The 13,464-nt window shown below is 39.7% G+C and overlaps 1 protein-coding gene across 4 annotated transcripts in view; it reads right to left on the reverse strand.

Annotated features, from left to right (window-relative positions):
* The window catches only part of LOC102313184 (adhesion G protein-coupled receptor A3), a 193,059-nt gene that overhangs the window by 124,608 nt on the left and 54,987 nt on the right, over window positions 1-13,464 (reverse strand). For all 4 annotated transcript variants that reach the window (XM_042225375.1, XM_042225377.1, XM_042225376.1 and 1 more), the window contains 3 exons: window positions 5,209-5,373; window positions 1,865-2,084; window positions 1,284-1,433 (listed from right to left, as the gene is read on the reverse strand). In XM_042225375.1, coding sequence (XP_042081309.1) covers window positions 1,284-1,433; window positions 1,865-2,084; window positions 5,209-5,373 — 535 coding nt within the window. The remainder of the gene's footprint in view (window positions 1-1,283; window positions 1,434-1,864; window positions 2,085-5,208; window positions 5,374-13,464) is intronic.

The following is a 13,464-nucleotide window of genomic DNA, read 5'->3' on the forward strand; positions in this document are numbered from 1 at the left end:
CTTTTCACTGACTAAGCCCAGCACCGTTCCCCCTCACACAACCTGACCTTCAGTGTGATGCCAGTATAACAATCCCATTGCCTCTACTGAAGAAATTCACTCAGGGTAAAAACATGACTCGCCCAAACATGAGATGCATCTTAACAATGATTCCTATTCAGGTCCAGTGCCACAATGGCCAGTGGGATATTGTATGAGGTGAGAAACATGTTACTGTGTCTTATAAGGAAGCTTCTGTGGTTTCTTGTTGGGATCTGGTGAGCAGTGGTTGTGCAGACGTTCATCAGTTAAGTGGTCCTAATTGCTAGTTGCAAGTCTTAATAAATACATGTTCAATTAGTAAATCATGGTCCCTGTTAGAGTCAAAAAGCTTGATAACGTAGGGTATCTTTAGAGAAGGCCTGCACTGTGATCGACAAGTCACTGACATTTCTTGGTTTTTTGGTTTTTCAGTGATATTGCTTGTCTAGTGCAAGAGCAACTAACTGATGGGTAATGTGATATGGTGTAGTCTTTAGGGTAACCTCTAGATGAGCATTAAACAAAACCTTATTCTTTCTTAGGGTGATGGAAAAATGAATGAATGAACATGTGCACAAATCAGAATAGGAACTGCAATTAGAACTATTGTCTAAGGCTGTCTGGGGCGACCATGGCAAATTCAACCCTGATTGAAACAACAAACAAAATACCTTCCTCTTTAGGCCTAATAGCTGCTGTCTAATTGTCACTGTAGACAAGAATAGCACGTTGCAGGTATTATATGTTTCGCAGTGTTCCCCTCCTACTGTCCTGAGTTCCCAGAAAAGTTACTTAGCAAATCAAGTCCCTCTTCTGACAGTTAGACGAGCCGATGGCATAAGCTGGCTGGGAGTGAAACGGGTCAGATATTAAAATGGAGACCTAGAAACAACATGTGTTTTCACTTTTAATAAGCACTCTTTGAGAAGAGTGGGACTGGCTGATTTAAGCTAAATAACTGTCATTAAGGCCCCAGTGACTGCAGTCTAAAGACCGGCTGGTGGCAGCCCGGCAACCACCATTTGCCGAGGAAAATGTGTATTCCCAAAACCAGTTGGTGAGTGGTTGCAGGAGGTTGCTTGCAGTCACTCACATTGGTTGCAAAGACGTACAGGTTATGCCACTGAAAACCTTGTAATTGCTTTTACAGTTCATTTACACAGCATCTTAGGGGTTTGATTCTGTTTAATTCAGTTGTAAAATATTGGGATGATTCCACTATAAATGCATTGGATGTAGTATATTTCTGTGCTTCCTCTTACATCTTTATGTTTCTCCACTAGCCTCGTTAGTCTCTCCACCAGGTGGGTGACATAAATGACATCCATGACATCGGTGAAGTGCGCCGCCCTGCTGGTGAAGGCCACCAACTGCTGTCCAAAAGGCTGAGCGTTGGTCGTATTAATAGGTATCTGGAAGAGAAATCAATATATTGTGCAGTATGCAACAATTTTCAGAGAGGACAAACATGATGGCTTGCTATAATAATTCCACAAAAACATTGCACAGTTGACAAGATGAATAAAATGAATGAAAATGTCAAGAATTTGTGTAGTTTTGCAAACTTTGTCACTTTAATGCAGGAATCCTTTGAGCAGAAGTAGATTAAAACAGCTTGCATATAAATGTTTCATACACAGATCTGGAAATACCTGCAGGCTACAGGTGAATCAAAGCAACTGGTAGTTTTCAGGGAATATGAACTTGAAATCTTGCTGTTAAGAGTAAGCTGGAAAATTTCTAAATAAGGATTGATGGACAATTTAAAAAAAAGAAACAGAATCCAAAAATGAATCCTGTTTCCCAGCAGTTCTCGGCACTAGTTCTACACTAATGCTGATACCTGGGTGAGCTCATGCAGCACACGGGTCAGTTCACTGGCATAAGGGCACTGAGTATAGTCCTCCTCAGCCCACCGCCCAGCACGGTCGCAACGTCGCCACGCCTTCTTTTCTGCCCGGCTCGAGGGGTGAGGAGCGCTGCCAGATGGGTGAGGGGCAGAGCCAAAGGTGGCAGGAGCACAGGGTAGGAAGGCCAGGATGCCAGCCAGCGTCTTTGGCCACCTGCCAAAGAAATATCAGAAATATCAGGATCTACACAAACGGCACCAGATGGCAATTTCATACTCCCTGTACTTAGGAAAGTATTAATTTGCATAAATGATTTACAGCTAGGCTTAATTATTTTGCAGATGACTCCCAGATTCTTGACTGTGAAACACGCGTCTGTCTTATTAATGACTTCTGAATTAATTTTATTTACTAACTTTATTAATGAAGTTTATTGTCTATTCACTTGGTGCAGTGAAATATTTTTTTTTGTTAATCACAAAAGACATTTAAAGGTGTTGATGTCTTCTCCCCTCTGCTTGTGATGGTTTCTTCTGGCTTTAGCCCACATTTGAGTATCCAAAGACATCCACTTTTACCTCCTGTGGCTCCAGATGTGTGAAAAAATAACTTGTGTGATGTCGTCACAGTTATTTTTGATACTTTTAGTTTCTTGCAGGCACAACAGAATAAATACTCTCAAGGTGATCTTTGGAAAAGCTGGCTTTGTGGAGTGGCACAGATTGACCCATACAAGGGCCTGAAAGTCAGGATACCTCATCCTCTACTCTGTTCTGAACTGTTTGTAACTTTCACAGCATATTGAAAGAGCGTTACAAAATCGCCTGCGTACCCCATTTAAACATGCACCACAGTGGCAGATGGAGAATGTCAGTGAAGGATTTATATTTCAAGCAGAACCTGCTCTTGCCTGTTACTCCTAAAGGGAAATTCAAATTAAGTGTTGTTCTTATGGTAATACAAAGTTCACTGAAGACTCCTCTGGAGCAAGAAATGGGACTTTCTCAATAATGTCATCAAGAACCAAGTCCTGGAGCTGCTCTACTGACCAACCTATGATAGGGGCTAGTGTGATTTTACAGTCAAATGGATCATTTCCATTTTCTGGGTAATGCCTGTTAGTGTTTCAATAAAATAAAGCTCATTAGGGTGTAAAAAGGCAGCCAAACATTCACAGTCTAGGACACTAGCCTGTATTTCGCAGATAACAAAAGAACTCCAGGTTTTGTTACTTGGCATCACCGTATATTAAAGGTCTGTGTTTCTGTAGCCTTAGGACAGAGCGGCTTGTGTTCTCACATGTTGATCAATTTGTCAACAATCAAAGAAGGAGCATGTGTCTCATGTTCGTGGTTTTATGCTAGAGGCAGCATCACATTGTACTTCAGAAAATAAGCTGAAAAAATGTGTGAAAACAAACGCTTTTGACTTCATCAAAATTAAAATAAAGGAGCAGTGCTCTCAGGAGGCTAGTAATCTGTTCTGAGGGTAGAGACCTGCCATCACACTACTCCCCACCCCATTCTCTTTACCCCCACCTCTAGTCATCCACATTGCTGCTGCTGCAGCAGCTACTTAGTAATAAATGGCATTAATTTCGCCCCCAACAAAAAGGGGGCTCATTTTCCAGCCCATTACTCCAATGCTCCAGCAGAAACAAAGCCTCTGTGCTTGCTGCACTAGAAGTGGGCTGTAAAGTACAGCAGCTACAAAAGAGTGTACACGACAACAGCACACCCACAAGGGAAGAGAGGTGGAGGGTGTGCGTGCATGTATGTTAACAAATACAGTTTTAACGTGGTTACATGGAGTCGAGGACAGCGAAAATGGAGTGCACAGTAGATGTGTGGCGTTTTTCTTCTGTCTATGTGAGACTTTAGTTATTCATCTTGTTCTCTGTAGTCATGATATAAATCTGGACTACAATGAGCCATAATGTGTGTAGGAGTTTTTCTATTGCACATAACAATTATTATTAAATAATATGAACTGTCCAGACTCTGCTGTACTAGTGAGCCAAACTTAGAGGAAAGCAAACCAGTTGTAAGATGAAACAAAAAAAGGCACGACACTACCTAAAACCAGACTTAAGTACCTTGACTGGGCACTCTATAGAGGGATAGCAACAGAGTGAGTTAGTTCTGTGATTAGAGTATTAATTTTTATAACATGCTACTTTATAATTGGAAATATTTCTTGTGAAATAAATAATAGTGGGGTTAAACTATTGCTTTAAATATCAGGAGAATTCCTGGTTTCAGCTTTGAAAACCAGTCCAAGCACAAGACCAAAGTACAATGTACAGGCAGACTGAAGGAAATTGTTTATTTACATAATATTTACTAGAACTTTTATTATTTATTTATTGATCAATGGTCTTTGATCAATGATCAATGGTTTTTGATCAATGATCAGTGGGCTTTGATCAGTGGTTGCTGATCAAGGGTCATGACAATTTTCATATTACTGATCAAGAAACTGACCTCACAGCCCATTGTTCATTCAGTGTACTGGTTTCAGTTATTGTGCAATGTACTGTTTATAAGGCTGGGGAAAACCTGCAGTCAGCTGAGACTCCAGAAGTCACTTGGATGAGTGACGAAACGTTTCTCCCACTGAAAACGCTACGTCCAGATGAACAGAATCAACCTTTGGGACTAACCTAGATAGGTTAACAGTTAATAGAACTGCAAAAGCTGGTTAAGCTATAGATTATAGGTTTTTACAGTAATCAGTGTGTCAGTTAAGATGGATTTTATTATCTCTGAAAAGAGCGAGACTGACTGTTTCCAACCATGTCATTCTAAATCCCAATGTAAATCCCATGTACTAATGCTGTAGAATGAGTATGTGATGATTGGTGGGAACTCTTGCTCATACCATTGATAACAAAATTCAGCTAATGGGTTATGAAGGGTGTATTTTAACACAAAACACAATTCTTTACCTAACCAGTTTTGTCCCTAGATATAGCCAAAAGCAAGTGATGCAAGTAAAAATGAATGTGGGAAAAGCAGATGTTCTGGAAAGCAATCTTCTGGTTGCAGGTAAGTGCCTCCAGATACAGATATTGCTGGGGTTTATTTTTCCTCCTCACATGAGAAACATACATCGAAGGGGTATCTGCATGTGTCAGAATATGTTGGTGATGGGGTATGAGAAGAAGTGGTTCCTGACCAAGCCACAACTGCACAAACACATGAAATGTACCAGGTTTCTTATCCAACTCTCCAAAATACATTTACTATTATTTTGAGACCTTTTTTTTTCCAAATCAGCCTGTATAATAAAAGTGAAAAACTAATCTGCCATTGTCTTTGGCTGCAAGGTCACTCACCTGAAGTCCCCCTTGTTGTTGGTGACTCTGTCAGCAGGGCAGTATGATGCTGACGTTTCCAGAACCACGATTTCCATTTGCTGAGAAGTGTTGCCACGGGAACTGGTCACCAGGCACTCCCAGATTCCAGCAATGGGCACATCGATGCTGGAGAGAATAACCTCGCTGGAGGAAGAGAGAAGACACGTAAAACTATGAAAATGTGTTTTTAAAATGACATATCCATGAGGGGTTGTGTCAGTGAACCTCTTCCTATGAGATTTAGGAGAAGTTCGAAGTACCGAATTAGAGCCTAGTCGTACATTTGGGGTTAAATGTAGTTTTAGGATTAGTTTTCTCTCGCAGCTTGATTTTAGGGTGCTTTGAATTATTTTTGGATTAGACTAAGGATTAAAGTCAGTCAAAAGGCATAAAGAGTTAAGGTCATCTTAAGACGTCTGTAGAGTGCAAAGATGTGCGTGCGCTTGCGTGGTTCACCCGATCTAATTCATTCAAGGGACCTTTGTCCATATACAAGTATGTGGTAGCTTAAAACGTTGGCTGTGACTTAAGATGATCATTACTCATGCTTATCTTTCCTACTTTGTCACAGCGATTCCTATCTCAATGGAAAATGCCTGATTAAACAAAGAATGGTGAAACGGTGACAAAGAGCCAATGCAGGGCCATTTGCCAACGCGACTAATCTTGAGGATTTTACTCGTTATAAAAAAACAGAAAAGCCGCTGGAGATGGCTAAGCAATGGGAATAATCACCATGGAAATTCTACCTCCTTAAGAAATGCCAACTGTTTTATTTTCAAATACAATCCAGTTGTAGTCAAATATACACTTTGCTTTGTGTCTGTGTAAAAACCTAATGCCTTTTTTGTGTGTTAATTAAGCTGCATGTGTTCGTAATACACAGTATGCCACTGTATACCCCCACTCGGCTGCATAAAGTTTTTAAATGCGACTTAAGGAACAATGCTGCACAAATGGGAAAGTATTACAGCTGACATGGAAAATCTGAAGTGACAGACTGGACAAGAAACGAAAATCTTTCAGAGTAAAGATGATTAGTGGCTGAGTGGCTCTGATGTGCGAAAGCTGTAATCCCAGAAAACATTTATCAGACAGTGTGAGGAAGGCATTTACTTCGAAAAATGAAATGCCTTCGTTTTTTTCTGCTTCTCTCACTCCTCCCTGTCATCCTTTTTGTCTCAATATGCTTATTAGCAAAATTATTTCCGGCTTCCATGCATGTACTTCAAGAAAGTCAAAACAACCATCCCGACAACCAACACATGTAAACATATTCACACATCCCAGCCTAATACTGCAAAACAAAAACAGGACAATATCTTCTACACAGTATGAAAAACCTACAACTCTGCTTTCCCAACAAACCAAAAAGAAAGAAATATTATCTTAGAACCAGATATTCGTAGTACAGTATGTAAGTGAAATAACTAGTTAAAATACCAATATAGTTTATGTATATAACCCTGGTTAAGTTTTTTTTATTCAATTTACTAGAACAAATAGAAAGACTGGCATTGATGTGACATATAAGTAAAGCTCAGAATAGCTCATAAAGTTAGTTTTACACTTCAGAAGCCCACTCATTACCACATCAAACTGTAGAATTAGTTTTGAAATTCCCCACACATGAAATAAAAGAGGTACCATTTTAATTAGTTATCTACAGAAATAACTAGGAATCAATGCATACTAACTTTTAGTATTTGTGCTAAGCTAAGCTAAATAAAAGATAGCTTGAATATCCGATAAAAGGATCATCACAAATTGTTAAGGGATGAGTGTGATGGAGGGTTTTACACAACCCACATGCTTTTAGAGTAAACTTAAGGTTGAAAAGCAAGCCATCTTATATTTTAGATTAGCTAAGACCAAAAATGTGCTGGAAAAGTAAGCAGTAAAAAGTTTAAGAAGTTACTGTCCACATCGATAAAAGCCCTCAACTTAAAGCATGTGTATGTATCCTTCTGTGTTAAATCTGTACCACAGGTATGAAGGCCCCGTGTCATAAACCCTTCGGAAACCCTGTGCCGTAACCTGAGGTGTACCTTCTTAGAAATATAACTACACATCACCACTGATGCAGCCCACACAGATAATAAACACTGGCAATAGTCTGCCTCTTGTGTAGACTACAGTCATTGGCTCTGCATAGACTAATGCAAAAGTATAAATTAAGCAATTAGCTTATTAAGTAGTCAGTAAGCTTAAGAAATGCAGGTACAGTAATTTCTCTCTTTTTCCAGTTAGCTTAGCCAAGTGAATACTTAACATTTTATTTAACTTTACCTGATTAGTGACAAATCCACAGTTGCGCACATACAGTACCAGTTGGCATGGTTTTCAAAAAATCTTACAAAAACATATGGCACATGCTGCTTGAATATATCCTTTATTAGACTGGTTACTTGACAGCTGACAAGCTGTCACTGGGTTTCATTTTCACACTAAAAGCAAACATTTGCATAGAGCTGTGAATTTTGTTTGAAACAAAAATCAAATAGGTGTGAATGAACCACAAAACATATTTAAATAATAGTAAACTAGCAAGAGTCTGACTTGTGTTTAACATATGAACTGCTAATGCAAATAAATTGAAATGTGGAGACCATGCATTAAAATGCAAAATCAGTTCATCAGTTAAATGAGCTATTACTGAAATGAAATCTTTCTACTTTGTGATCTGAATCTACTACAGAGGTGATGCGATCATACAGTAACGTTTCCAAATGAAAACACATTGTACTTTCATGTGAACTTATCTCCACTGCTACTTGTTTAGAAAGAGGAGGAAGTTCAGTGAATGCTGTTAACATTTCCAACATATGACTTTGCTCCAATGGCTTTCTGTGAGCAAGATATGGAAATGAATAAAATGAGTCCTGATTTCATCTTCTGTGTTCCACTGAAGCTCCCCTTTCTGATTGCTTTTCTAAGACACCCTAAATCAGATTTGAACGCTTGACTGAGATGATGACATTCTGGGCTACAAAACAAATGTGTAGGCCTGTGCCTGGCTCTTTGTTTTTGTGCAAGTGTAAATATGTATGGTGGCATTTTGTGAGCAAAAGTACATTTTCAGTTGTCTGAAAAGGACCTATTTTTTGCCTTGTACTGTCATTATGACAGATCTTCTTATATATACAGTAAGATTGTTTGCATGCCTTACTGAACCTTACTCCAGGAATAACATACTCCCCAACATGACTGCGATGATTTTACATGCTTATTCTGTCTGACACAGTGCAAAAACCTCACATTTTCAATCACCCTCTCTCTCCCCATGTCTCTTCTCCAGTCCCACTTAAACGTAAATGAAGCCCTGTGGAACAAAAAGGATGTTGTGTTAAACTTTGGATGGGCTCTCCATTAAAACCTTCTTGGCACAGTCAAGCCTTTCTTCACAGTACAACAGTTACACAGCATACAACAATGAGGACATGGTGTCTGGAAACTCAATATAAACAGATAATATAGATAAAATATTAGGAGGTATTTTGAAAGACTAAATCCATAGACCAAGTCAAGCTTCTCAGGCTACTTGCACAGGACCTGTATTAAACGGCGGCTGCAGTAATTCACAGATTACTCATCAAACTCTGTGGTGGTTACATTTTGTTTTTACACAGGATAATGAAACGGGAAACTCTTGCTGTCTGTAAACCCAAAGTTTAGTAAATTGTTTATCGATTTAGCAACGGAGATGCGAAGAGACCCTAGTATTCCAGACCTTCTTCTGTGGCGTATTAGAGTGAAAAAAGTAATATACAATTTGCACAGGATAGCGTCCTTATTTCACCCAAAACTCTCTTCTCCCATCCTCCACTTCATCTTGTCCAATACCTCCTCCAGTTTCCATAGGAACCTTTTAATGACTGGGATCACCTGCTCCTGTTGCTCATGCCGTTGTATTTACTTAAAGAATACGTTTTGTACTCATTTCACGCTTCACTTTCATTTTTTGGTTTTAAGGGAGTAGCTTTGTTTGATTTACAATTCAACCTAATTTCTATTTATCTTAGACCCTCTGTGCAGCTCTATCATCATCCACTATATGAAGGCAGTTGTCTTGTGCTCCCTTTATGTTTACCTTCCTCAGATTGGCTACCCATCCTAAGCAGAAGGTCTGAATAGGCGGAGCTGCTGTGCTTGTGACCAAATACCATTTTTTTTCCTGTCTTTCATCATCAAACAATTTTGTCAATAGTGTCTAAAAATTAGTCGAACCAGGCAGCGCTAGTGTGATCTATAATGAATTAAGTAATTAGTGAATTACAAATTAATGATAATTTTATAATGTTTAATTTAATGTACAATGTATCAAATGTATAATCTATAGTAGTGAGTAGAATCCCTGCCCTGGTAAGAAGGTCCTGAGTTCAATTCCACCATCAGGCCGGGGTCTTTCTGTGTGGAGTTTGCATGTTCCCCCCGTGTTTGCGTGGGTTCAGTCCGGGTACTCCGGTTTCCTCCCACCGTCCAAAGACATGCAGCTTGTGGGGATAGGTTAATTGGATAATCCAAATTGCCACTAGGTATAAATGAGAGTGCGAATGGTTATCTGTCCCTGTGTGTTGGCCCTGCGACAGACTGGCGACCTGTCCAGGGTGTACCCCGCCTCTCGCCCTATGACAGCTGGGATAGGCTCCAACGCCCCCCGCCATCCTGAAAAGGATAAGCGGAAGCGAATGGATGGATGAAATATAATATTTTTGGATATTTCCAAATTGTGATGTTTAATACAATATCAACATTGTTTTACATCATTTTATATATTAACTCATGAAGTCAAGTTTACTGTATTTAGGATATATCAAAAATTTAATGTCAGATAAATAACTGTATAAATGTACTTAAGACAAAGAGATTTCAAACCCTACAACATTTTCCAGCACGAACTGGTTGATGATTTTAGTGGAACATTTATCGATCGTTGACATGGTCCCTTAATGATACATATATTTAAATACAATGAGCACAGTGAAACACACAGTGGCAGCAGAAAATGGACCAAGTCCATCCATCCATCCTTTCTCTTCCGCTTATCCTTGTCAGGGTGCACCCTGGACAGGTCGCCAGTCTGTTGCAGGGCTAACACGTAGACACAGACAACCATTCGCACTTACATTCACACCTATGGGCAATTTAGAGTTTCCAATTAACCTATCTCCACGAACTGCATGTCTTTGGACTGTGGGAGGAAGTCAGAGTACCCACAGAGAACCCACACAAACATGGGGAGAACATGCAAACTCCACACAGAAAGACCCCAGCCTGATGGCGGAATTGAACTCAGGACCTTCTTGCTGTGAGACAACAGTCCTAACCACCATTAGTTTTTTCAAATTATTTATGTCATCACTTTAATTGTTTAAAAAAAATGTATTTACATGTTTACTAATAAACACATGTGAAAAATCTTCATTTTGTTTTCCAATAGACAATAACACTTATTCAGGAACATTGCACATGTACTGTAATGGTTGTTGTAACCTGTTAATGTACCGAACATAACAAGGTTGTAATGAAACATTATATTTAGAATGTAAATATATCATTCCCTATATATATTATGTCAACATAGACAATAAAACAAAGTTCTAATAGTATTAATGTCATTTTGACATTCAGATCAATCTATTTACCTTGAAGGAGAGGTCAGAGGTCAAATGTGACATGATATTTTGAATCTTTGTCCAGTACTTTTCATGTGTTAGCAAGTTATAAGGCTTATTTTTAAAATTTGCCCAGTAAATCCTTAAATTGATCAGGGGAGCCTTAGTGAATATAACCCAGATTTCACCAGATTGTTAACATGACCTTGCTCTAAACCCTTATAAAGTTTTATCAGAATCAAGCTATTGTGTTTACAGACAAAAAAAAAGTAAAAAAAAAAAAACCCTGCTAGTGTGGCGTCAATAATAACCCTATCAGGAATGTTTACACAATAGGTGTCACTGCAGCACACAAACCAAAACAGATCAGTGTGATAGCAGTTCCTCTAAATTAGAGCGTCTCTCTCTCTCTATCTCTAGACATGAATAGTGCACAGAGGGGACAGTTACATCACTGTTGAACAAATGCCAAATCTCTGAATGCTGGGAAATACAGAGGGAAATACCCCCACCCCCATACACAAAACCTCCCACCCTCACCTCTCCTTTTCCTCTCCTTCTCCCCCCCCCCCTCCCGACAACTTCGCTGCTAAATATTCTGCTGAGGGATGATCACTAACATCCCTGGTGAGCTGCTGCACCCAGAAAAAAAAAGAAAAAAACAGAGAGAAAGAAGAGCAGGGAAACCATGGAGCAGCCTGTTTAGTTTTCAGGGAGGGGAAAAAGGTCATTTTCACATAATGAACATATGAAGAAATCACACCACTTAGTGAAAATCAATAGGGCAGAGGCACACAAGCCGCAGAAAGCACTGACCTACATCCTCAGTAATACTGCACTATTGTAGAGCAGCTCCCAAAGGACTCATTAAGAACATTTATGCTTGTGCATTGATATTTAACACTTTGTTTACACAATGTTGCTTATGAGACTGCAAAGTTTCAATCTGTCCCACCTCAACTCAGCTATGTAGGAAATGTTCCAAAAAAGCATCGTTTGTGAATTTGCGTCAACTGATTTTGTCAATTTTTAAATGCCTAAACGAGTATATGTGTGCAACCATGGTATGCACACACACACACACACGGTGGCATAATTCACAGATACTACTCCCACTGTAGCAGCTTCCATTAAATTAGCTCCATGTCTTAAACCACTCGATGCACTACACTATATAATGTGGACTATAAATAATTTACACCTCGTGTTATCGTTGTTTCACTTCATCCAATGTAACTAAGAGCTTTTATTTTTCTTTATTGAGTGAAACTGGCAAGCAGTAAAGTGATGAACCCAGAGGTAAAACCCTACAGTATGTGTGGACATAATCACATTTGGTCTCCTTATCAACTGACGCTGCACAAAAGCTCGTAAACAAATGGCGAAATCCAGCGCGGAAAACAAAGGAGAGAAAAAAGAAAAAGCTACCAAAAAAGAAACAGAGACAGAAATTTAAGGAAAACACTGCAGAATGCAATAAGAGAGGAAAGAGATGCTGGTAATAGCAGAAAGAAATTAAAGTTTATGCGCAACAAAATGGAAAAAGAGCTTTCAGAGAGATCACCATTAGAAACACTTTGACTTCTTTGCCTTCAGTAATGCATCCACATCAGGTTTTGTGTAAGATTAGCCTGATTAAAAATGGAGAGGATTAGGGAAGATACATCCAAAGTGTCTGCTGTTGCTAGCTACAGGGCTCTGAAATGTTTGATTAATGAAACATGAATCCCAGGCTGATCCCACTGCTGCTGCTAGCATAGCTAACACTAGGAGTTTGGCCTGACACCATTACTCAGCAGGAGTTTGACCCACGTCGCAGAACCACCAGGCCTCATGGGGCCCGTTTCTTTGCTGCTATTCACTGTGAGCAATGTAAAAGGCTTCACTTATCGGCCCACCTGCTCTAGCAAATGAGAGGCCATGATGACATGGCACAGCATGAAATGAGAGGGAGCTGATAGATACAAAAAAGAAAAAACAGAAAACAAAAAACCAAACACTTTTCATAATGTTATGCCCGTTTCAATAAGCAAAACACCCTGTCAGGCTTTGAATGTCTACACTGGCTGCCTGCCTGATACTGCCTAAAGCAGGATAAAGCAGAATTTAGATGAGAAAATAGCCGCAAAACATTTTGGGTTCACCTTCAAAGAGGTCACTTCACTGAGGCTTTGGCATCTCTGCTCACACTGCTGCAACGCTGTGCAACAAATCCAGATGAGGGCTTTAAGCTACGCGCTAAATCCTGTGTATTCAGTCTTTCCCCTCTGATGGGGCATGCAGGGCGAAGCTCACTGACTCAGAAGACATTTATCCAAGGTGAACGACACCAACACGGCCTGCGATGACTAATATCTTGTCCACTGTGCTTAAATAAGCATCGACTGCATCTGGCATGTCAAAGGTCAAAACATCAGTTAAGTTTTTTCTTTTTCTTTTTTTTAACAAAAATTTTGCAGGGCTGATGAAGTCAAAGCACTAATTTTTTCCCCCCTCCTTCCCTCCCACACACACACACACACACACACACTAGAGTTGGATGTCTCGAGACCGGTCTTGGTCTCGAGACCGGTCTCGAGACCACTTTTACGTGGTCTTGGTCTCGTCTTGGTCTCGACGG

Source organism: Haplochromis burtoni, unplaced genomic scaffold (assembly GCF_018398535.1).
Source record: "Haplochromis burtoni strain Fernald_Lab_line unplaced genomic scaffold, NCSU_Asbu1 Contig_170, whole genome shotgun sequence".
Taxonomy (NCBI): domain Eukaryota; kingdom Metazoa; phylum Chordata; class Actinopteri; order Cichliformes; family Cichlidae; genus Haplochromis; species Haplochromis burtoni.